The sequence below is a fragment of the Aythya fuligula genome, chromosome 1 (assembly GCF_009819795.1).
Source record: "Aythya fuligula isolate bAytFul2 chromosome 1, bAytFul2.pri, whole genome shotgun sequence".
In the NCBI taxonomy this organism is placed as follows: Eukaryota; Metazoa; Chordata; class Aves; order Anseriformes; family Anatidae; genus Aythya; species Aythya fuligula.
The window spans coordinates 47212104-47236266 of record NC_045559.1 but is presented as its reverse complement, the minus strand read 5'-3'; the positions used below and the strand labels follow the sequence as shown (position 1 = coordinate 47236266).

General features: G+C 37.1%; 1 protein-coding gene across 4 annotated transcripts in view; it reads left to right on the top strand.

Moving 5' to 3' along the window:
* Positions 1 to 24163, top strand: part of VEZT (vezatin, adherens junctions transmembrane protein) — a 62166-nt gene that overhangs the window by 24258 nt on the left and 13745 nt on the right. For 2 of the 4 annotated variants that reach the window (XM_032181258.1, XM_032181440.1), the window contains exons 3-9: positions 2038 to 2127; positions 4567 to 4742; positions 6308 to 6583; positions 9812 to 9949; positions 17799 to 17946; positions 21103 to 21434; positions 22257 to 22450. In XM_032181258.1, coding sequence (XP_032037149.1) covers positions 2038 to 2127; positions 4567 to 4742; positions 6308 to 6583; positions 9812 to 9949; positions 17799 to 17946; positions 21103 to 21434; positions 22257 to 22450 — 1354 coding nt within the window. Of the gene's footprint in view, positions 1 to 2037; positions 2128 to 4566; positions 4743 to 6307; positions 6584 to 9799; positions 9950 to 17798; positions 17947 to 21102; positions 21435 to 22256; positions 22451 to 24163 lie in introns of all 4 variants that reach the window. The other 2 variants (XM_032181171.1, XM_032181353.1) reach the window with 1 other exon arrangement.

Below are 24163 nucleotides of genomic sequence, written 5' to 3'. Positions count from 1 at the left end.
ACTAAAGAACTTGAGAAGGCTAAGCAGCTGGAAATGATAGGCTCCAAGAGGCATCACTGTAAACAGTAAATGATCAACTTCTTTTACACTTCACTGTACTGAGACAAATACTTTGTCTGAAACTCAAATGTAGGGCAAGGACTTCTGTTGATTTCATCTCAATTTTCCACAAATTGTAGTCAGATAATTTTGTTTTGCACCACTTTACAAGAAACGCTTCCTTGGAAGATAATCTACTGCTGCAGTTTGTGACCCTTCTCCTCTTCAGACGTCAGTGCCCTTGAGCAACTTCAGAATCTTTGCCCATACAGCAGGGGTGAATCTTGCTTTTACCAGCATTACTGATAGTAATGATAGAAAATAGTGTAGAAACAGGCCCTCTTATTGTTTGATAGCTTGTCCAATATTGAACATGAAAGTATATTCTCTAACATACTTCACAACCTCATCTGTATTATCCTGTAGGCTGAAATGTGCAGATTGCTGGGACAGCCCCTCTTAACAAGCCACAGCGATACCTGTGTACTGGGCAGAAGTATCGTTATGGGGCCCATGTTATCAGTTTGGCATAGGTCTGTAACTCTGATTGTCTACAGGAAGGTGAAGCACATGCAAAGAAAAACTTGAGTTGGGTTCCCTAATTCTGTGAAGCATAAAGGCTTTACAAGGACAATTTCTGGTGTTGTTCAAAGCCCTTCTGCCCTGACAGTGCATCAAGCTTCTGCTGTGCAGCGTCTCAAGGGGCTGTTACACTGATGGGTCTGGCTGCCCTGCCTCCACTCGCTGGTCCGACTAATCACAGGGCTAACCACACAGCTCAATAGGTGTGTTTGGTTTTACTCTTCCTTTCCCAACCATAGAGTTAGGAGCTTATTGGAGAAATTTGTGTTGCTCTTCTCAAGCAGCTTTGAGAAGCAAGGGAGCATTTCTGTAGCTTGTATTGGAACAGTTTGTACCTGGAATCCCAGAGGTCAGAAGCTCAGCACCAGTTCCTCAGGGGAAGAGCGACCTTTCAGCTGCATGTAGTAAATTTCAATTCTACACTTCTTTTTCTTAAAAAAGAGAGTGAGAGGAAAGGAAGAAGATGATTCAATGTTAACATCCTTTATAAATCAAGGTATACATTTCAGTTAATGGTAATGTGTCTCAGCAGTTTGAAGATTAAGAGGTAGGGCCCCAGAATTCATTAAATAGATTTAAGTAAATCCTTTGAAAAATACTTCCTGTCAATGCAGTCTGAGGAAAGTAGCTGTACAATGTCTGTCAAAAACTCTGCCTTTTCCATGAAATGACTGCCAAGTGAAGCAATATCATACATCTACTTAATTATGATCTTTCATGCATCGTCTTTTAGGAAGATATGTGAGTAAAACGTGTGATGACAGCAAGTCCCTCTAATTAGCGATGTTCAAAGTTAGGTTTGCAGCTCAGATCAAAGTGTGGGTTTAGGTTGCATGGGAAGCAGCGTGGAGAGAGAAGTATCTGATTGCAAGTGCTGCTGTGACAGTGCGCTTCTGACACGGTTCCTTTTCCTGCCATCACTCTTCCCTGCCTCTGTTCACTCGTCCTTCAGAGTCTTGTCCTCAAGCTGTGGTGGTCCTCCAAGGAGAGGTTGTTCCTCTCCCAGTCCTTTCCTTCTGTTCAGTCTCTGTCAGCCATTTAACTTCACTGTTTTTTTGTTATGCTTAAGAAGAGATAAAATCTTTCACGTTGATGCAGTAGCTGCCAACCTGAGATCAAACAAATTCTGGCTGTATTTATTTTTAACATTATAGCATAACAATCCATCACACTCTGAATAGGTGGGGTTAATGAAGCTTTATTTCACGGCCTTGTGTACAGGCAAACTGAGCGGAAGCAGATGTTCCCTTAGCATACTCTGAAGTTAGGCCAAATAGAATAAGCGAAACTTCCTTACAGGTACGTGTGTTTGAGTTAACAAGGAAAGCAGATGCACAAATAAAAGAATTGTCTGTCTGTTATTTGTTTTTTTTCTTTCTTTTTTTTTTTTAATGAAATAATTTCTGTTCCCTTCAGCAAGGCATCCTGTCAAAACTAGTTGAGTTCTTCAGAAGTTGGTTTCCTTTTCCACAATATAAGAAAGATGATGACATACTTCACAGACTGGTAAGTGATTACTTTTTTTTATTTTTTAAATTTTCTTCCCTAATCCACAGCACTTTGCCTCCTTTGTACCTTCTCCTCCAAGCACCATCTTTGGTCTCTCTCTTTTTTTTCTTTTTTCTTTTTTTTCTTTTTTTTTTTTTCTTTTTTTTTTTTTTAATGTTCTAAGCATTTTACTTACTCTTTTGGTAATATTGCTTCTAGTTTTCAGAGTCAGGGTGCCAGGCAAGTTGGTCACAGCCCAAAAAGAAAAAATATCAGTAGTTAGCTTGAAGATATTCAGAATGTGGAAGAGATTATGAGAAATTAAAGAAATTCTTGAAAGCTAAAAGTTGTTAATCTACATTGTATCTACCCCATTCACTGGAAGGCACTGCAGAGACAGAAAGTCCCCAAGTGGCAGTCCAGTGACTTGCAGACACAGCTTTAGACAGAAGGCTCTAGAGCTTTGTCTGATTGTGGCTTCACCACCTTTTTCACCTTGTTAGCTCAGGCGTAGCACCTGCTTGTGCAGCTCTACCACCCCTGGACGTATCCTGGGTTATGTATTATGTCTCTGCACTTTCCACAGTGCTTTTCCATTTGGGAAAAGCAAAGCAAGCTAAGGCAACACCATTATAATGCTTCAAAACAATGTCGTTCATTAGCAGATGACATCTTTGTAGCAGTCTGTCTGTAGAAGAGGCAAGAGCAGGCTCTGCATTACCTGTATGCCCACACTTCAGCAGTTCAGAATCAGATTGGGTGTCCATCTCCACCTGCCTCACCTGAAGTTTTATTGTCCTACTCCTAGAACATACAAGGAACTTTTAGAGCCCAAGGCAGCATGTGTGGGGTAGAACTGAAGGGTGATAGTTCTACCCCAGGTAGGTAAAAATAGTTTTATGCTGTGTTACACCTGTTCTCTGCAGCACCACGTTCTAGCCAATTCAGTCTCTAGCCTGGGGTTGGTCGAGATCTGCTTTAATTAGCATCCAGCTGTTTCAGGTTCCTAGTCTTGCTTGAAAAAGGCATTTTAGACTGTTTCAGAAAGTTCTAAAAGTTAGAAGTTTAATTTTTTTCTACTCTGATATAAAGACGATGCCTTTATGTGTAGTTGGGGGGCTGGTAAGTTAGGGATTTCAATTTCTAAGAGAATTCCAGTGAGTCCAATTGCTATTGCTTCTCCCTTATTTCAAGAAGACAAAATTTCCTCTGAAACCTATCATTACTGATCTTGGGTTATCTTTTTTCTTTCTCTCTGTTTCTCTGTGAATCAAAGGTATTATCTTCAAAGCTTTCTTTAGCTTTAATTTCTTGAGAGGGAGACACAACTGAAGAATGTGAAAAGCATGTTTCTCCTGCTGCATTCTACAGCAGGGTACCGAAGTGACACAGGATGTGTTGGAGAAGGGCAGAGTTTCCTCTTGAACACAGCTCTGAAACAATGTTTTTTAGTAAATGTAGAACGCAAGTTATCTGGAGTAACATCAATGTATGGAATTAAACATTTGACTAGCTAGAGTAAAGTTTCATAAATAATCTCTGTACTGTGAAATTTCAAACTTCTGTTAAAACCTATTATTAGAGGGTTTTACAAAAATACTCTTCGTCCTTCAGTCTAGTTAGATGCAAAGATACACATGCTCATTTTGGGGTCTTGTTAGAACACTCTCAACGTGAAGTGTTCTTTAATTATAGCTTGGTGCAATATGCAGATTAATATTTCAGGGGGTCTTCTCTGATTTATTTATTTGTCTTCAAGATCTTCATATTGCCTTGAAGAGCTGTTATGGTAGGGGAAAAATTGCAGACTTTTATCATAATATCAGATCCATAACTAAGTAACTCCCTGAAGTTTGCCTGAAGTTCTGTAAGTGTGAAATCTCCAGAGGCCCACGCTGTTTCATGTTTGGATTGAGCTCTCTTGGGTCACAGAATCCTGCAGGAGAGGACTCACAGCTTTGGTTGGGTCAAAGCCACATTGAGTCCAGCACATTGACCCTATTAAATGTCCACAGGTGACTTTTTGTTGACTGAGCTGTAATCTCTCCCTTTATAATTTTTGTTTTGTTAATGACCTAAATTATGTCATGACAAAAAAAGGTTTTCTGTTTTATTGAAGATCTTCTAATAGATATGATACCTTTCCAATCCTTTTGCAAATGTATTGGCATAACTTGTGGCATTTTACCAAATATTGTTACTGTCTAGGATCAGTGTGATACACCCTGCAAGGCTGAATTGTTAGGTAGTAAATGAATTTTTAAATTTTAACAAGTTAAAAAAAAGTGAGGAGTCTACTGCTGATATATCTGAAATATTTTTGTAATCTTCAGGAAGAGAGAGCCATCAGTGAAGTGTGGAGTGTCTGGGTATTTTCCTTGTTCTAATAACTTAATTTTAAGAGTTTGCATGTTCTTTACTAATACCTGTTTTTTTCTCCTGCCCATTTGTGGTAAGGATGTCGGATTTCGATTTGACACACTCCGTACCATCCTGCAACAGGAAGTTCTGCTGCAGGAGGATGTGGAACTGATTGAGTTCCTTGACCCGAGTATCCTGTCTGCGGGGCAGTGTAAGCAACAGGAAAATGGACGGCTTCCAACACTACGCTCCCTAGCAACTCCTAATATTTGGTATTGTACAGAGTACCTACAACTGTATTCACTGTTAAACTGAAAAAAATAGGTTGTGTGGTCTTTACAGAAAATGTAGCAATATAGTAATTGGTTTTGTGTTTGTTTTTTTTCCTCAGGTCTTTGAGTCCACTAGTCCCCACATTCATAGATAAGCATATTTTTCCCTCAGGCATTTTATTGAAAGAGTGAGTTTTAATCTGAGATAGCTACATAAACATAAATGGATACTTGCAAACTTGCCATGAGGAAAAACTAACATGGATGAATTCATCAATTTCTAAAGCTATACAGTGATGATTTTGAGAAATGAGATGTGATTGTGTAGACTGAATTGGAAAGTGTGTCTTTCACTGCAGTCTTTATGAAGCACTTTAATTGTATGGGGGGCAATTAGAATTAGCTGTAGAATACTAGAAGAACAGACTAAAGAACATTTAGATACAGTGCATTCAGGTTTGAAGAGGCTGGTGAAATTCACCCTAGAATGCTGAAGGAGCTACCTGCAGCAATGTCTAAACACCTAGCACCTGTATTTGAAAAATAACAAGAATGATGGGTAGTCTGAAAGGGTCACTCAGAAATGGGTGGGAATCAGGAGATAACAATCTCTCATGACACAGGCAAGTGGTATGTTTTCATCCATATGTTAGGAAAATAGATGGAATTATTAGGATGTATTATGCCATTACTGATGTTCCCTGTCAAACAAGAACTTTTAAATCACCTTACTCCAGTGGTTTGTCTTGGTCCTAACACTATTCATTGTTTCTTTAACTGTTCAGATTATAAAGAACCCTTAAAAAATTTCTGATATTCAGAAAATTTCTGAAAAGCTTTCAAGGGGAAGAAAAACAATATTTTTTCTTTTAAGAAATCTGGAAAAAATTAAAGTCTCCATGCCCATATCCCATCCATCTCTGTGAAGACTATCATAATTTTACAAAACTGCAACTATAATACTACATATGAGACACTGTATATTCTAAGAGTCACTTTTTTGTAGAATTTTTCTAGGTGAAAATAACAGAGGATTTGAAAATGTCCTTGAGAAATAACTGAAATGAGATACTAGTGACTCTGGTTTTTAAGGATTTTCAAAAGCTGCCAAATCTTTTAAAATGATTATTCAAGTCATTTTATAAAAACGTGTTAAAAACTAGTGGTCTGTTGGTGTCCAAGTTAAATAAGTCAGAAACTGGAAAAAATAAAGCTGGTATTACTTGAGGGTTTTGTTACTAAAAAAAAAAAAAAAAAAAAAAAAAAAAAAAAAAAAAAAAAAACATGCCCTTTCCTACTGCACTTTTGAACCTGGAAATACAAATATTCCTGTTCCTACCCACCCGGGCTCATAATGCTGAGTAGTCAGTTTTTTGGTTGTGTGGTTGTTTTTAAGTCATGTGTGTAAGATAAACTGACCTTTCAGAGTGGTAAATTACTCGTCTACTCGTACCACTAAAAAGCTGGCTTTTTTGGTGTTTACAGCTTGCTTAAGAAACCTACATGTACTTCCCACCTGTTTGGCCTCAGGAATCTATGGCTGATACTACTTTCTCTGTTTGCAGGGATGTCTCGCTGTTGCTTGCCTTTGTAAGTGCACTGCTTATGCTTCCTTCATGGTGGAAGGAATCGTCGTGGCTGCCGTGGGGACTAGTTCTGCTTGTGTATGCAATCTTTCGAGTGTGGGGCACATGGAGGACAGCCAAGCTACAAATGTCCCTGCGAAAATACTGTGTCCAGCTGGAAGAAACAGTGGCAAATAGTCGAGCTTTTACTAATCTTGTGAGAAAAGCTCTACGACTCATTCAAGAGACTGAAGTAATTTCCAGAGGATTTACCCTGTGAGTCCACATTTCACTTTAATAAATTGATCCATTCAAGCCATATGCTGTTTAAAAATAGTCTCATTGCACTGCCTCCTAGAACACTTTCACAAGTGAAATTGCTGGAAAGCATATTACTGAAAACTTTCCATTTGCATTAAATAGTATAATTACAGTTATGTTCACCAACATAAAAGTATGAATTCTAACTACCCATTGTTAAAACTATTTATTCTGAAGGAGAATGAAGTGTCACAAATCCGGACTGGGCATCTATGACTTTGAAAGTCTCTTGCAGTGCTGGCCATGAAATATATTAAGTACCTTGCACCAATTTAATTAGCCATTTGGGGGGATTATTTGAGAGGCTGTTTGCTTAAGGGTTTTTTGTACTTTAAATGATCAAGTCCATGTAAATATGCAAGTAATCATTCTTCTTTTAGAAAACAAGATTACATGAAAATTATCAAAGAACAGTCTGAAGTAATGAAAACCAGCAATCAGCAAAGACTATCCAGAGGTCATTTCCCACCTAAAAAAAAAAAAAAATTGCAATACCTTTCCATTCTTGCATACAATTGTTAAGGTGTTTAGAGTCTTAATTTCCTCTTGAATTTGCCTCCTGTCCACTTAAGTTATGCAGGTTTTCCTAGTTATTTAGCTCTGTAGGTAATTTAACTATTTGGGTTATTTTTTTATTTTTATTTTTTTCTGTGTGAAAGGACATAGCACGTGTTCAGTGTGTGCAATGACCCCAAAACCAACAGGCCTGTTCTCATTGCCAGCTATCCTTTTCTGTGGTAGCAACCTATTGCTAGAAATGTGCCTGTGTCAGTTAGACATAAGGTTAAAGGAGGTGGGAAGTGCCAGCAACTAAAATCCAGCTGACTTTTTCTAAAACCAATAAAAAGTTCCGTGCACCACAAAGTTGTTTGTTCCTGCTAGACCAGCTGCTCTGTTCTCAGGTACATGTTGGTACATGCAAGATTGAAACTGTAGACTTTGCATTTTGAATTAATTTTCGAGCTTGAGATGCTTTCAGTATGCTTTGTAGAAGCATACTTGTTTTATTCTCCCTTTGGAATGCATAAGCACATCTTCAGTCTGCCCAGCTATGTTTTTTTTTGTTTTATTTTCTGAAGAAACATATAGTTAAGCAATAGGCAGTCTTATCTTTGCAAATGGGTTCTTAAAAGAAATTATTGTTAGGGCTTGTCCAAATTACAGATGAGAAAACATTTGGATTTTTTCCTAAGTTTAAGCAAACGAACTTGTGGTCAGTGTCAAAATTGCTGGTGCCTTGTTCTTTTACTACATATCTTAGATAACAGATTAACAAAAACCAGACTGGTCTTTAAGCTGGTGCTTGATCTCAGCCCCTTTACTTAAAACTCTGGCAAGCTTTTCAAAAGATTGAGTATGGATGGAGTGGGAGAAGTCAGCCTGTGTCAGCAATCTCATTGGAATAATTGTCCAGTATGAAGAAGTCAGAGTCATAGAGGTTTGGGTTTGTTTTAGTTTGGATGAAGTTCGAACTCCAGAGTGTCCTTTTCTGCATCCATATATGTAAGAGATGCTGCTGCACAGAGCACCATGAAGTTCTTTGCTTGACAAAATGCTTCATGTATGATCCAAAAAACCCTAGCTCTCCTTTCTTCTTTTCCTGAATTTTGCTACAACAAATCTTAGAAGAACTCAGTTTGGTATGTTCACCAGTGGTAACCTTGTCAAAGTCTTGATGCTTGTTCAGGGAAAATCTTATGGCAGTAGAAATGGTTGCACCTGAAAAGTTAATGAGGATGTGTTTTACATCTTTGAAAGAATGGGTTTGTCAACCAGGTAGCACAGCACCCATTCCATGATGCGTACGCTGCTGTTTGAATATACTGCTAGCTTAGCAGAGTCTGGACTGTGCAGTAACTCTGTCATGAATGGAAAGATACTGAAGCTGACGGTTAAATAATATTGAGTCCAGATTTTGGCTAGCTGTACTTAGCTAAACTGTGCTATAGCAAACCCGGGTCTGCAGATTCAGCCTTACGTTGTTTTCCACAGCTATTTTTTGCTCTCTATTTCTCTCTCTGTTTGTTAAGATGGAAATAGGCTAGATAAAATAGTTATCAGTGCAGGAACACACTCGTCTTTCCAGGTACCCACTATGCTATTCCCTTTTATGTGACTGAAGATGTGAAATTACCTTGTTGCCTGAGCAATCTGAGCAAGGTGAGAGCAGAAGCAGGCTCCAGTCCCCAAACAATTCGTCACTTACTGACCACGCTATGTCCATTTCTAAGCTGGTTCTAGTAAAAACAATGCCAGCAGGTAGAGAGGGTGAACTGTCCACTATTTTCAGGGTTGCAGTCATAGGTTTGACATCAAGACTGTGCATGAACAGAAGTAACTAATATTTTTTTCCTTTATCTACAGCTTAGTGTTACATGAACATACTTAATGTTTATGCAATTCACAATTCAGTTTATTTCCAGATTAGGCAATTTCTTACAATTCTAGAGCTATTTTGAAGTATAGTCAAATAAGTAAGTGTCATAGTTTCTTTTAAATTGTGTATTCACCTGAATATATGAATACCAAATCGTATTTTCAAATTTGCTGATTTAATTACATATATTTCTTGTGTTTACCTGTCTTGGCTTCCACAAAACACTGCTGTCATTCATTGCACAATTGGTAAAAGCTATTTCCCCACTTACATAATATTTCTGTTGACCTAGAGAAGAATTCTGCAGGGATGGCTTGAAAGAAAATAGTTTTTTACATGGAAAACAAAAAATAGTAGCACATTTTTTCTGCAAAAATAGTTTAAAGAGCAAATTTTTGTATAAAGAGGTGTATGTTAAATATCTGCATGTTAAAATTTCCAAAACTTATACTGGGCATGTAACAGTTTTGTATCAGAAATAATGTTGTGGCCTACTTACGTTTAGTATATTCATTTTGAACACTTTGGAGAAGACAAATGTCCTCAGGAGTTTTACCATGGCTCAGATGAGAATGGAATCAGGCCGCCTGTTGAGGAGTCCTATCTGCTTATCTAAGATTTTGATTAAATAAGTCATTGATATGATGGATTTTTTTATTTATTTATTTTTTTTGCTGTCATAGCTACTGAGCAATTTGAAAAAGTTTCTAAGTAATGGAATAAGAAAACTGATGTACTGTCTTTAAAAATACTTTAGGACATCTGTACAGTTGTATCACATTTTACTTTTCAAGTTTGCTTGACAGGGTCAGTGCCGCTTGCCCATTTAATAAAGCTGGACAACATCCTAGTCAACATCTTATTGGTCTCCGGAAAGCTGTTTATCGATCTGTCAGAGCCAACTTTCGAGCTTCAAGACTGGCTACTCTGTACATGCTGAAAAAATATCCTTTTTGTAAAAAACAACAACAAAAAAGTTCAGTTATTCCATTAATGCTACCCACCTGTGGTTGTGCCAATGTTTAGAGTTGGCATGTCTAGAAACATACAATCTAATTACATATCTAAATGAAATAAAGGAAAGGTAGCATAGTAAATTTGGGCTTATGCTTGGTTTGGAACAGTCTTAATTTTTTCTTTTTTTTTTTTTTTTTTTGCACTGTGCAATGTGAGATAAAATCCTATATACTGAAAACATTGTTCTAATTATTGGTGCCCATGCCTCTGGTGCAAGTACTGAAGTACTTCAGAGTCCTTTGGGATTTCGTTTTTTAATTATTTTTAGCTATCATTTTCCCTTGCACGAAAATAACCTTTCCTCTGACTGATGAGCCCATTCGCTCATTGTCCCCATGTTCAAAGATAAGTTGATTTTCTGTTTCAGACAAGCTGGGTGAAAACTCTCATTACAATAATTAGCCAAAGTGCACGTTTAAGAGTGAGGAGTTTCTACCCTGAACCAAACTAGAACACTTGGTTCAGATTTGACTTTGTGAAGCAGCATCTACATTTCCTCAGTGAGTTGTATACTTTCTTTAATGGTGTTAGCATTTCAAGACTGTTTTACTATGTTTATTGCACTACATAGGAAATAACAATGCCTTCACCCTCTATTTTAGCAAAAAATAAAACAGACATGTCTCTTATCTGAGAAACTTCATGTAGAGAAAAAAAAAAGCTACTGTTAATGCAATTTGTGAAAATCTGTCATGACAAATAACTTGTTTTGCCTTCCTGAAACATCCTCGATTAATATTGAATAATAGCATGTGACACAGGCACACACGAAGCTGTGAGAGCATGCATTCACTCTGAAGGAAATAAGTGTTTATTTGCAAAGTAGTAACTCATGTAGGCATCCTCATTCTCAGCTCAAGGCTTAACTCTTAGCACTGAGGATTAAGGTGTACTGGTGACATAAAGGAAAAAAAAATTGACTAGTTCAAACACGTTGGTAGAGGCAACTGGTACCTAGCTTGGCATTAATCAAGAATTGTTTCTAAAAGCACAGGAAGGGATTTGAAAATGGGATCGGTGGACATGGCCTTCACAAATATCCTCCAGCATGAAGAAAGGAAATCTAGTAGTTGCTATGAAAAGGTGTGTTGCTTTGACTGTGGAGATTACAGGTGCAAGGAACATTGGTGTGAATTAGACAGTCCACTAGTTTTCTAACTGTTAAATTTCTTGGAATGGCTTTTAAATTAAGGAACATAAGAGAAGAAAGTCTCTTGTTTCCTTTGGATTATTTGACATTTGCATCTGTTTTTGAAAGATCTTTGAGATGGAAGTTACATTATACCAAATTATCATGTAGCTATTGTAGTAGGAAAACCAGAAAAAAATAAATAGTGAAAAATATATTTAAACTGTATGTGTATAGTTCTTTGACAAATGGAAAGATAAACATTCTTTAGAAGCATTATACATGCAGAACATAGTGGAAAAAAGAGTGTCAGAGTGGCAGAGTGGAAAAAAGAGTTAAGATGCAGACTTGGTCAAATCAGCAGTGCTTGTAAACTGAAAGCAGGGAATTTAAATGTGAGGAAGGTGGGTAAATGATTCCTCCTCCCCACCAAAATAATTAAGAGCAGCTTTAAGGTAGTTTCCAGTTGTCTTAATTTGTAGTTTTCCCTGCATATCATGAGTGCCTGAAAATGCTCCGTGTATTATACGGGCGTTGATGGCAAGGAGCATCTTTCACATAGATTCCACTGCCTTGTGCAATTAAATAGAACGCTTACACTGGAGGGGCCAAAGATGCCTTCACGTCAAAAGCATTCACACCTGCCAGTTGTGACAACTTTAATCATCGTCCATCATCGTGTCGTTAGCACAAATGTGGCCTACAGCAAAGAGAATGAGGAACTGGAGAGATTAAATAAAGGCGTAAGGCAATAAACTGAAGGAAAGGAATGTTGATAAATTAAAGGAAAGCAACTTCCACCCAAAGTCTGGAAAAGAGATCCCACTTCTGACTTCTATGGTTCTTTTTAGTAAGTTCTGCTTTGTGCAAAATCAGAAGATTTTCCCAACTTAATCTCCTCTAGGGTTATCTGAATATGAACTAATGAATTTCTATTTGAAAGGTGCTTTTTCTGAGCTCTATGAAAGACATGAATCCAGTAGCACTATTAATCAACAAAACAAAAAACAAAAATTTGAGGAAAAAAATAGAGAAAAAATCCAAATGTTCAATATTTGGAACAATATTATATATTTAAAATTAATAATAGAAAAAACTTTTTCCTGATTAATCATAATACTGTTTAATATTTTTTAAGTGTTTTACTGGATGTTAGTTTGTGTCTCTGTAGTGGAGCAGATGTATCTCTGTATTTATGCAAGTGAAAAACTGTGGTTGTTTTTTTGCTTGAAACATTTTTCACTAGAAATTCAATAAGTGAAATGCCTCCTAGTCCCAAGGACGGTAAAACTTGAGTCTTCCCAGCTAATATGCTAAGGATCAAAGGTTAGTTCCATTTTAATAGATGACATTATTCTTTAGGGTCATTTTGTTCTTTATAAAATAAGGAAGTAGTAATTTCTTGAGAGCATAAGCAAATAAACAGTACATGCAATGTGAGAGTTCGTCGTGGGGGAAGAGAGATAACACTGAAAATTTGTTGGCTGATTGGCCACAGCACTTTGATATGAGAATTAATGGATATTAAAGTAGAACTGGATCTTCACATGATATAAATGCTCACCATTCATCTTCTTCCACAGTGTTGTATTCATTGACATCATTTGAGGATGCGATCCATTATGTTTTCTTCTGCTGTACCAACCTTCTAATATTGCTGTCTGCTTTTCTTTCATGAGAGTCTGACACTGAAATAAAATGTTTCAAAAACAAAAAAGTCAGAAAAGAGCCAAGCTTTGAAGCCTGTGTCAATGGGAAATAATTTTCTATATTACAGTTTATTTTCCTTGGTTGCAGTATTCAGTTGATATCATTACATGGGGATGCTGCTTGTCATTCAACAACTGTGGTGAATCTCTGACTCCAGAGGTCATTTTTATGTGATGTCTAGTTATCAAAATAAAGTCACAGTCACAGTCTAGGTCCTCTGTGTGGTTCAGTGACTACAAAAGGATGATAATGTGCAGAATGCCCCATTTTCCTTCATCTTTGTCTTTCTTATAATGAACCTGGAAAACTGAGACTGAGAATTATCGTACATCTGGTGATAATCGTTGCCTTAAGACAATAGCTCTTGAACAAAGACATGTCTATTATGACATAAAATGGTTAAAGTAATACAGAAAATGATACTAAATTCACTAATGTAGTAAAAGGTGTACTACAATTTAAAATAAGTTTTCATTTAAAGCATTCTTATGTGTTCAGAACTTACTAGAAATACTTGTAACTGAAGTAGGTTGTTACATACACTTTAATGTATTTCATTATTTCTGAAATAAGCCTCAAATTCATATTTTGAATCAGTAAGACTAATGCTATTGGAAGCCAAAGAGAAGCTGCTTTAAACCTTAGGCACTTGCTTTACGTCTGACTTAAAGAGAGCCAAGGACGGGTACATACCTGAGCGGCTGAGCTGGTGACTGTTTGGCTGAGTTTAAAACTTGCTGACCTAAATATTGATCTTAACTGTAGACATAAGTGACTGAAAGGTAAAAATAAATGATTAAATACACCTTAAATGATAAGGTATATGTTGATCTGTGCTGATCCATTCACTGTAGCTTTTATACCCATCAGTATTATTTCTACTGTTTAAATATTTGTGTCAAATTAGGCTTTTATGGTAAAGTATATCTCAAATGAGTAAGAGGGAGATCTGTCTGAGGAAGCTGTTACAGAGAATTAAAAATCTTAATTCACAGCTTTACTATGTAAATACAAATAGGCAATACAAATTGCACAAACCTGATACGTTATTGTTACTCACTTCAGTAGGACTAGAAGTTTGGTAGTATTTGCTTGTGGCCAGTATGCCACTTTTTAGCTCATTTCAGTGAATGGAATAAATTAATATCTTCCTAATTAACATTTGGTCCCATGTAAAATAGAAAAAAATATATGATTGTACTTTAGCTTATACCAGGTGTTTCTGTCAGACTCAGTGGACCAGTAATATTTCGTGAGACGGATTCTTTACATTTCGTGGGAAGCGACAGCTGTGAACTTGCAGAAACAATTCAGTGTTTTCTGCTGCCATCCTTACTCTGAGTTGTTCATATCAGGAAGAGTACATTGCTCAAAGTCACAGAAGATAAGAGCATTTCTCCTTTAATCTGGAAAATAAGGGTATAGCAAGATGCAATGGTTGAAAGCTTAAACTAGAAATTAGATATTTTGGGTTGAGTATTTACAGGATGTTATGCAAACTAGTCAGTAGTAGCGCAGCAAATCTCTGCACTATACTCCATTGAACTGTGTAATAACTTGGAGGCAATACGTCAGTCAGCGTGCCAGTCGTTTAATATTTTTATGCTTAAGAGCATTGTGGGTTCTGCATCATAAGAATCTATGGTTTATGCACTGATTTAATTATACTCAAGCTGGATGGAGGAAATTGTGTATCTTGTGTTACTGGATGATGTTAGCAGTCTAATTCTCAGCTGATGGAAGATGGTGTGGTACTCCATTTCCATTCAACTCACTTGATGGATAGGACCTGGGAGTTTGACCATATAAACTCAAGCAACTTTAATTTTGTTGTAAATATAAGGCCTTCTCTGATTTTTGGGTGGAGCTGTGTGGAGCCAGGAGTTGGACTTGGTGATCCTTGTGAGTCCCATCCAACTCAGAATGTTCTATGATTCTGTGATTCTAATATTTCTAAATTGAATGGTGTCTCATTATGGTGTAGTGAATATAAAATCCATTCTGTTTGTTTGAGATGCACCGAGCTTGGGAAAACTTGTAAATGTGCTCCTTGTGAATCTAGTAAAATTTGTTTCTTCTCCTCTGTAAAATGTTTAGTTATTGCTTCATGAAATGTTAGAAAAACACTTTTTCATTTGGGAGAGAGAGTTTGCACAGGAAAACCTCACACAAGCTAAATATATATAATTGTAGTGTCCTTGGATTGTAAAAGCCTAAATCAGAAATCCACTTCTGGAAGGTCTAAGCAAAGATGCATGAGAATTTTTCAGTTAGATGGTTTTCTGTTGACCAGCCAGTTCATCGCATGCTTTGCTCATCCCTTCCAGCGGGTGAGAATTTTATGAGAGAGCAGCTTGGGTTTCTTAGGAATACTTTGAGGCCATCATTAGATCTTTAGATGAGGATGTGCTTTTGAAGAGCAAAGTACTAATATGAAATTGTGTACGTGGGTACATTAGTACTGTTGCTTTTTATTACGATGAGCCTCCTGGCAGAGGTTACATATTCATTGTACAGATATTTTATTTTGGGTGTGACAGTTTCTTATTAAGTAGCTTTGTCTTCCCTTGCTCCAAGCTTATAAGGAATATAAGTTGAACAGATGAATAAAGTATTTCCTCAAAGACAGAAACATTTAAGTTATGTAAGTTTATTTGCTTGCATCTTTTTAGCTAATCTCTCAATGTGAATAAAAAGAGAGACATCTTACGGTTTAGATCAAAGTCCATTAAGGAAATACATGTATATTCTTAACAAAAATGATTGGAAGTAAGAGGACAAGGCAGGAGACATGGGAGTTTGGTGGGAATCCCTTGCTGAGATGTACTATGGATAAATGGCTCATTTGGTCAAACCACCCGTTTGAGAGGTTCCTTATGATTTTTAGCATGATTTCATGAAAATCAACATGTGTTCAAACTGCTTTTTGAGATGCTTGTGTTTTGGAAATGCCTTGTTGCAGGACAAAGATTATCACAGAATATTATCAGCCTCTAGGATAATTGGTCCTGAAGGGTTTTGACCTGATTTTGCAAACTCTTGTGGAGATAAAATCCTCATCCCCTGTGCTCCATCTGCTGGGCACACAGTCAGGTTAATTTAGAATAGCTGAGCCAGCTGCCACCGTGTGACAACAGCAGCTGGTGACCACACCATGTTGTGTCCCTGAGTCATTTGCATTGCTTCAACCTGCAATTGCATTGCAGGTTTTCACCTGCATTCGTGCTTCTGGAGGACACTTAAGAGGCTTCTTTCTTCCTGGACTTTTGGGAGGAATTAGGGAGAAATGTATTTGTTTGTTCAGAGCCCAGAGACATAGTATTGCTGTTTCCTGAGGCACAAAAAATTCACTTCATGCACTGTTCTTCTACTCAAGTGATAAATATTTTCTTCAGCAAGTTGAATCCTATGAGAGCTTAGCAGGTGGAAAATTTGGGAGTGAAAGTGGGTGGAACTTGTAGCTTCCCCAGAAACCAGATTAGTTGGACAAGAGACAAGTACTTCTAGTGGGCTTTATGTGACCCAAGAGATGAGAGTATTCAGTTTGTAAACCAAAACATAGAGGAAAATAACATACTTTAAATTAGAAGTATTTTCATGAATGCTTTGCAATTTCTTTTATTTTCCTTTGGAACAAAGGTGTACTTGTGACAATAAGTCATAAATCATTTTTTAAAGCAAATCTTACTGTTTTTTGACTGGATATCGATTCTCACTTTACAGAAATCTTGAACTGTCCCATCTCCTCTTTCCCCAGCATAAGGTTTGCTTAAAATTAGCACCATTCTAAAAGAAATGCTGCCTAGTCTATGGATTGTTTGTATCTGTTCCTCTAGCATTAGAGTTATATTATGCTTGTTTCCTATTTTTTAAGCATTTCACCACAGTTTGAGGGTTGCAAAGGTACGTTTTTTTAAATAGTAAAAAAATTACCACATGGGTCTTATGATTCTAGCATCAGCAGAAAAGTGCTATTGAAAGACTTGACTTTTTTTCTTGTACTTGTATTTTTATGTGTGAATAGGTAGGTCTGTTAAAATGCATATTTACTGAGATTTCTCAGGTGAACAGCACTGTATATATCATTAAGAATTATCAAGATTGGGGCCTAAATTAACTAAGCTACTTTGTAAACTGGGTAATGAGGCATGGTGATCAAAGCCATGCGCCATCAACTTCCTTAGCTAATTACTCAATAAAATGTCAAAGTCACTGCTGACACACAGAGCGAAGTGATGGGAATATTAGCACATGTATTCTCACAAAATATGTTAAAGATAATTGAGCTTTGGCTGTAGGAAACCTTACTGTGTCTGGGAATTTTGGTATTGAATTAACAGTATAACAACTGGGAGCTGCTCTTTTTCATGGTAATATCTGAAATACCAAGGAACAGTTATTGCAAAGGTCTCCGAGCAGTCCCTCCACAAGCAGGACTTGCAGGGAATTCCTGCAGTTGTCCCGAGTTTGGCCTATAACATAGGCTACCTTTGAAACTCCAAATTGCACAAATGTTGTCTTCCTCTCTCATCTGTTATAATGATTTCTGTTGTGAGATTGACATGATTGACATTGTTGGGAATTTACTAATCGAAGCTAAAGCAATCTAACTTGAAAGGAATGCAGGGATTTTCATCAATATGTTTTCATTTGTTTCTTTTTAGGTAGTTGTATTTAGTATGTTATATTATTAATATTATCGTATTATTGGATGTATAGTCAATGTCTTATCTCATCCTTCTCTTAGCCTTTAAAACCTGTGCTATGAAGAAAGTTTGGAAGAAGTTCAATTAGAAGTTCAATTTGGGTTCAACTAAACAGGGATTACGTGTTCTTTCATTTAAATTACCAGAAATAAGAATCCTTGTTAGCTGTTTTTATGCCTTTTATTTTTAATGCAAAAGTTGCTTTGCTACCCACCTTAACTCTGGCTAAACCTACCCGCTGAACTCTGAGAGCGACAACGTGACCAGCTACATCTGTGTAGTCCCTTTCAAGGAGCTGGGTCTGGGACTGAGCGAAGAGCAGGTGTCTGAAGAGGAGGCACACAATCTCACAGATGGCTTCAGCTTGCCTGCCCTCAAGGTAATCTCTCCTAGAAGAACAGGCACATCCACGATGGCTCAGCATGATTTTTTTTTTAATTGTCATGAGGCCATTTGGGTTGTGTATACTAGCCTGTGGTAACACAGTCAACTGAGGAAGGAAGTAAAAGTTGTCTCATATCATGTGTTTCTACATGTATTGGCATTACATGATTTCTTTTTGCATGTATTTGAAGAGAAGTTGCACAATACAACATGAGGATTTTGTGCTGTCAATCATACAAATTCAAGTCAGTGTTTTATAATCAGCTTGATCAACCTTCTCCGTAAACCTGAGCTTTTGTTCTTTGATTTCACATGATTCCAGATAAATAAAATAATTTCCAGGTTTGTACTTAAATCTTTTTAATTAATCGCTTGACTTTGATAAAAAGAGAGACATCCAAAGATGTAAATTAGTTGTAATTGTCAAAGGGAATAGATGCATTTGGCTACACAGAGAAGTATAAATCTGGGCCCCTGCTGCCATGATCCAGTGAAGTTCTTTGATCTTTGAAAAGATGTTTAACTGAGCAGAATGACAATCATTTAATGGCCTTTTTAATCTATTTTGTTTTGAGATGTTAAGTATGTTTAATGTGCTTGAGTAAATGTTCGCAATTAGATCTAATTTGAATGCAAACCTTCTATGCTCTAGTGGTTCTGTGCCTAGGCAGTTCCATTTTACTCTTTTTTAATGGAAAATTCCATTATTATGTGACTTCTTTGTTTTTATGAGGTTGGCTCTTGTTGCATTTTATTCACGTAATTTCTAGGCCTCGATTTCTTTTCTACTGACCGTAAATGGTACCAGCATTAGTAGTTGCAAAGCTTTGAGGTTTTGTCTAATTGGTTGTAAGCTATGTGCTACATCAGATGTAAGTTTGGGGGATTTTTTCTTGCCTTTTAATGAGCTGAACTTCTAATTACAGTCACGCAAGCCGACTTACCCAGTTCTTTTTAAGCTCAATAAGTCAATTAGAGTTGCCCAAGCTTGTAAACTAAGACTTTGTTTACTTGCCATTTGCAGTAATTTCACTGAAATCTGTTTTAATTAAACTGGATGGAGTACTTTCTGGGTAGAGTTAAAGTCACAACTAGAAATCGGAATTTGCCTGAACTGATGACATTGGTGAAGGCTGGGTGTGGTGTAGTTGAGTCGAGCTAAATTAACGTAAATCTAAGCAGATTTGTACTGTAGTAACAAAATAGTTAGATGACCTTGGGGCATATTTGTATTGTGAGCCCAGGATCTACGTGTAGTCCTCTTTATTTTTTTTTGTATTTTTTTGCCTTTGAGAGCACTTTCCGTTATTTTAAAATGCAGGTAAAATACAGACATGTATCAGATTTGGTGAATATTTTTATTTTCATTCAAGCCCATGCCTAGGCCATATGACCAATGTAGCCTATGTGTTTTGGCTACCTTGTCCTTGCACTACACCAGTTTAAAGAGTAAAATTTTTCGGCTTGAAAATAAATACTGATCCAAGCTGTGAAGACCAGTTGGATGTTTTGTGTGAAGTCTGAATACAGATAAAAATAATCAAAATTTATGGCTAGAACAAACGATTTTCAACCCTACATACATCTGGAATTTCCTTTTCTCTCATCCTTTGTACCTTTTTTCAGGTGGAATTTGAGTTGTTGTTTTCATTTCCTGAAGTTCACTTCTTTTGTGTGCTACCTTTTTACTGCTTTTGCGTTCTGTCTGGAGGAAGGGTTTAGTTGTCTTTTGTGTGCGTTATAACCTGAGCTCTTGACTCTTTATCCAAGGTACTGCACCTTCAGAGACACTTAGGTAATTCCTGCCAATTTGTTTGCTTCCTCCACCCCCTGCTTTCCTAACCTCACTTGGCTTGTGGTGGGTTTTTTTGTTGCTGTTGTTTTTCAACACCCAGCCAAATCATTCTTGCATGTGTGCTCTTCATTCTGTTCATCTCAAACTGTTATTTCTTCTCATAAACATCTTTTTTTAATTGATATTTTTTTCCTTCTGGAATATTTTGTCACTTCACATCCAGGTGTTTTGATACATCCTTGGGTATATCTGACCGCATTGATCTGAGGGCATTTAACTTTTTTTGAGTTATTGTTTTGAGTGTTTTGCTCTTGTTCTGCACTGAAAAAAAATGTTACTTGTCAATAGTAGTAAGAGTGCAAAGTTTTACGTATCTCATTGCAAGTCCTGTAGATTGAAAAAATAAAATCTGAACAAGCATTTGTTAGCCCTATTCTGTAGCAGAGAAAAGGACATGGTGAGTAATTGCTTTGTCTTCCTCAGTCTGGAGTGCTTTGGAATAGGTTTCAGACTACACCTTGTATTTAGATGAAGTTGATCCTTGTTAATAAGGACTGATATTGCAGAGTAAAGTGTCATAATCTATCCTTTTATTTTAGAGGTATAAGATGCTACTGTTTTGTCATGGTCTGCAAAGCCAATGGTCTTCCATAAATAAAGAACAGTTGTGTTCATTGCATTTGAAGTGGAAGTTTCTGAGAAACCAAAGTTTGGGGTTTGCTTGTTCCAAGTTGCCTGACCTCTTTTGTACCATATATAATATTGTGAATTGAATAATCTCTTCACATAGTGTTGGGTCTTTCCCTCCCTTAATGGCATTGGTGATGTTTCTCACTTTGGCTGAAAAAAAAAAGTAAGTTAGCAGCTCAGCTTTCTCCAGAAGTAGAATGGCTTTTGTTGGAGTACAGTGCAATTAGACTCGTGTTTAAAGGTTGGGTGTGGGCCAAGGCAGTAGTTAGTAAGTAGATCATAAAACTGATAGTTTGATGTTATAAAGGAAAAAATGTCTTTGCTGCCACTGGAATTTTGGCTGCTATTTGTAAGCTGTAGGGTATTTGGAGATTATAGCAAATAATGAGACTACCTGGGGAGAATATGAAATTGTAGGTCTCTGACAACCTTTTGAACATAATTCCGTATAATGGACTTCATGAAAGAATTAACAGTCACCTAAGGTTCACAAGATCTGAACTCACATGGTCCGGGATACCCTTCAAAAACGTGAAGCGGATTTTCTCAGTTTTTCAGAGCTGCTGCGGTGGGCCGAGGAATGTGTTTGCATTCTGTATCTGTACATTTATTTTGGCAGCTGGCTGTATTCCAGGCACACAGAGCTAACCTCACTCTGTTTTACAGGTTCTGTTTCAGCTCTGGGTAGGGCAGAGTTCAGAATTCTTCAGGAGGCTGGTACTGCTCCTCTCGCCAGCCAATGCGTCCCCCAAGCCCTTGATCTCCCCTGAACGGTTGCCTCATCATATCTTGTCTGATGTGACTCAAGGCCTACCTCATACACATGCTGCCTGCTTGGAGGAGCTAAAGCGAAGCTATGAGTTTTATCGGTACTTTGAAACTCAGCATCAGTCAGGTTTCGAGCGGCCAACCAGAACAAAGCAGAAGTCGAGGGAGTTGAACAGCCTTCAGACAGCAGTACGCAGCTTGCAGCTTCATCTCAAGGCACTGCTGAATGAGTAAGTTTACACATGAATTAGGAGAACGTGCCTGTGGGAAGAAGGCCTCTAACTCAAGTTCTCTGAGTTGTCAGTTTATATCCCAGATTAGAAAGAAAAAACGCAGATACCTGTAGTCATTGCAAGTAATTCATGCCTCTTCTGTTCATAATTGATTCTACTGAAGATGTCGGTTTCCAAGGCACTAGCTCCACTTTAAAAGACGTTATTTGACAGTAGAATTCTCTCAACAGTGCTTAAAAGAGTATTTCACCACTTACATTCTCATGCTCTGCCTGTTGCTGTGTCTGAGCTTTCAGCTATGTCACCTACTAGGTGTATCTTCACATACAGCTGAGTTAAGGAGCCTTGGTTCAATGTGGAATCTGATATTGTATCCTGGTTATTCATTAGATATCTGGTGACAAAATCGAAGTGAATCAGTGCATTAATATGTCTTTGCTTTTGTCACTTCCCTGAAAAAAAATCAATAAACACCTTTCATTGATTTTGTAACATACCAAATGCTATAGAAGTTTGGCACATAGTAACTACATAGCAAATATTTTTAAAGTGTCATCACTGTCTTGGTGAAATAGTTGAAACTGTTCTACATTTTTAATCTTACTTCTAAGAATTACTGTAATGAGTGTAGGTGAACAGTGTATCTTGATGTGGAGAAAGGGATCTTATTTTTAAAACTGTGGGGCATCTTTGAGGAGTTGGCTAAACTAGATCTTGAGAAGCTGAAGAAAATAACATGATATTGATTAGATTAAATACTTGAAGAATGGTAAAGTCAAATATTTATTATTATTTATTTTTGCTCATTTTATTACTTAGGGTAATAATTCTTGAGGATGAACTTGAAAAACTTGTTAGCACTAAGGAGACGCCTGAATTGACAACGGAAGCCCATCAGGTTCTGGAACAAAAACTAAAGTTTATTCAGCCTCATATGCAGGCAAGCAACAGCTGCTGGGAAGAAGCCATTTCTCAGGTGGAAAAAATGAGTGGAAAAAATCCAAATAAAAAAGGTAAATATGAGAGTTTAATTTGGCAACTAATGGAATACACATTAGAGATGGAATGGTCAAATGGATCAAAAACTGCATTCAGACTGCATATCTGAATTTTAGCTAGAGGTTTTAAAAACATACAGTTTGAAAATTATACAAACCTACATTGTCCTGGTTTCAGTTAGAACATGTTGAAAATTTGAAAAGCTATATACGTGTCAGACTTTTTCATTGTGATGACCTTGAAGCTTTTGTTTCAGCAAAAACTATAAACGTGTTAACTGTCTGTGAGATGTGTGGATTCACATTGTACATTTCTAAGTGTAGACCAAGAGTGGCTTTTTGCCTATGAATGGTGAATGACATGTTGAATGGGTGGGACTTTGATTAATCATTCTTGAGATTTTCTTGTATTTGTTGCATTAAAATTAGGTAGGTGAAATTAACAATTGCCTCGTCATAAAACTTTCTTGACATTGACATTTCCTGAAACATTTTGAACTGCAGAGTACGTATTGAGCATATAATGCCTCTTTGCCTTCTCTCTCAGAGAGAGGGAGCTAATCTGTGTGCTTAGAAGTCATGTGAACAGCATATCCCAAAGTTTTGCTTTATGCCCCTTATCTTAGTGGCCTGTACTGCTCATGCAGTTATCCTTGTGAATCACATCTAGCTTAAGTAATTGAAGTGAGCTTAGGCTCTCCTGACATAGAGTTGAAGGTATAACTTCTAATCTTTTTTTTTTTTCCAGGAGCATCTTTATTGGCCTAGAAAGGTACAGCTCAGCATCTGAATAATGCTGGTAATTGAGAACACATTAGGAAAATTATGACTTGGGAAATATCAGCAAGTTACCTACAGAAATCCAAAATTATAGTGAGCTAAGCTCTTAATTATATATAGGTAGTGTATCCAGTAGGTGGATGAATATTTCTGTGGGCCAAAAGATGTCCAAGCTGACCTTGCTCATCAGAACTGGGAGCACTGGCGAGGCTACTGTACACAGACCAGGGCTCCATGCAGGTCCAGACATGGTGTAACAGAATTTGTGTGTACTTTGCCTAATTGTCCAGTCTTGTGATTTCCTCTCGCTGTTCTGTAAAACAGTCTGTGAAGATATTGGATGTAGTTTGATATATTTTGCATTTATTAGCCTGTTGTGTTTTGTTGATGCCCTTTACAACCAGCAATTCCACTGATCTGTTTTTCTCCCCTTTTCTTAGATGTTCTTTCTAGACTACATGCCATGGTATTTTTAGTTATTTTAGTTATGTTTTTACCTTGTGTATGAATTTGCACAGCAGGGACTGTTCTTGTGACTTGATTCCTTTTAAAGTCTAGGAAAAAATGACTTAGTATATGACTTAGAGAAAAGGGATTTTGTGAGAAGTTTAAAAACAAAAGAAATCTTTCACTTTCTGTTTTTTTTTCCAGTGACTTTCCTGGAAATGTGTGGGGTTTGAATCTCTATTTTGCAACGAGTTTACTGAGTTACTCCATGTGAACTACTGTTAAATTAAGCTGGTCGGAGAAAATAGTTTTTATGTGGCTACATTTGACTTTTCTAGTGTATTTCTGTGCAGTTCAGTTTCTGTGAGTTGAACTTTTCAAGGTGTGCATGAAATCAAGTGTAATGCTTCTGATCTCTTTCTGCACATCTTAAGAGCTGGTCTGTCAGTCATGATTATGTGAATTACTTCATTAAATTATGGCTGAGGCTTTCTTCAATGC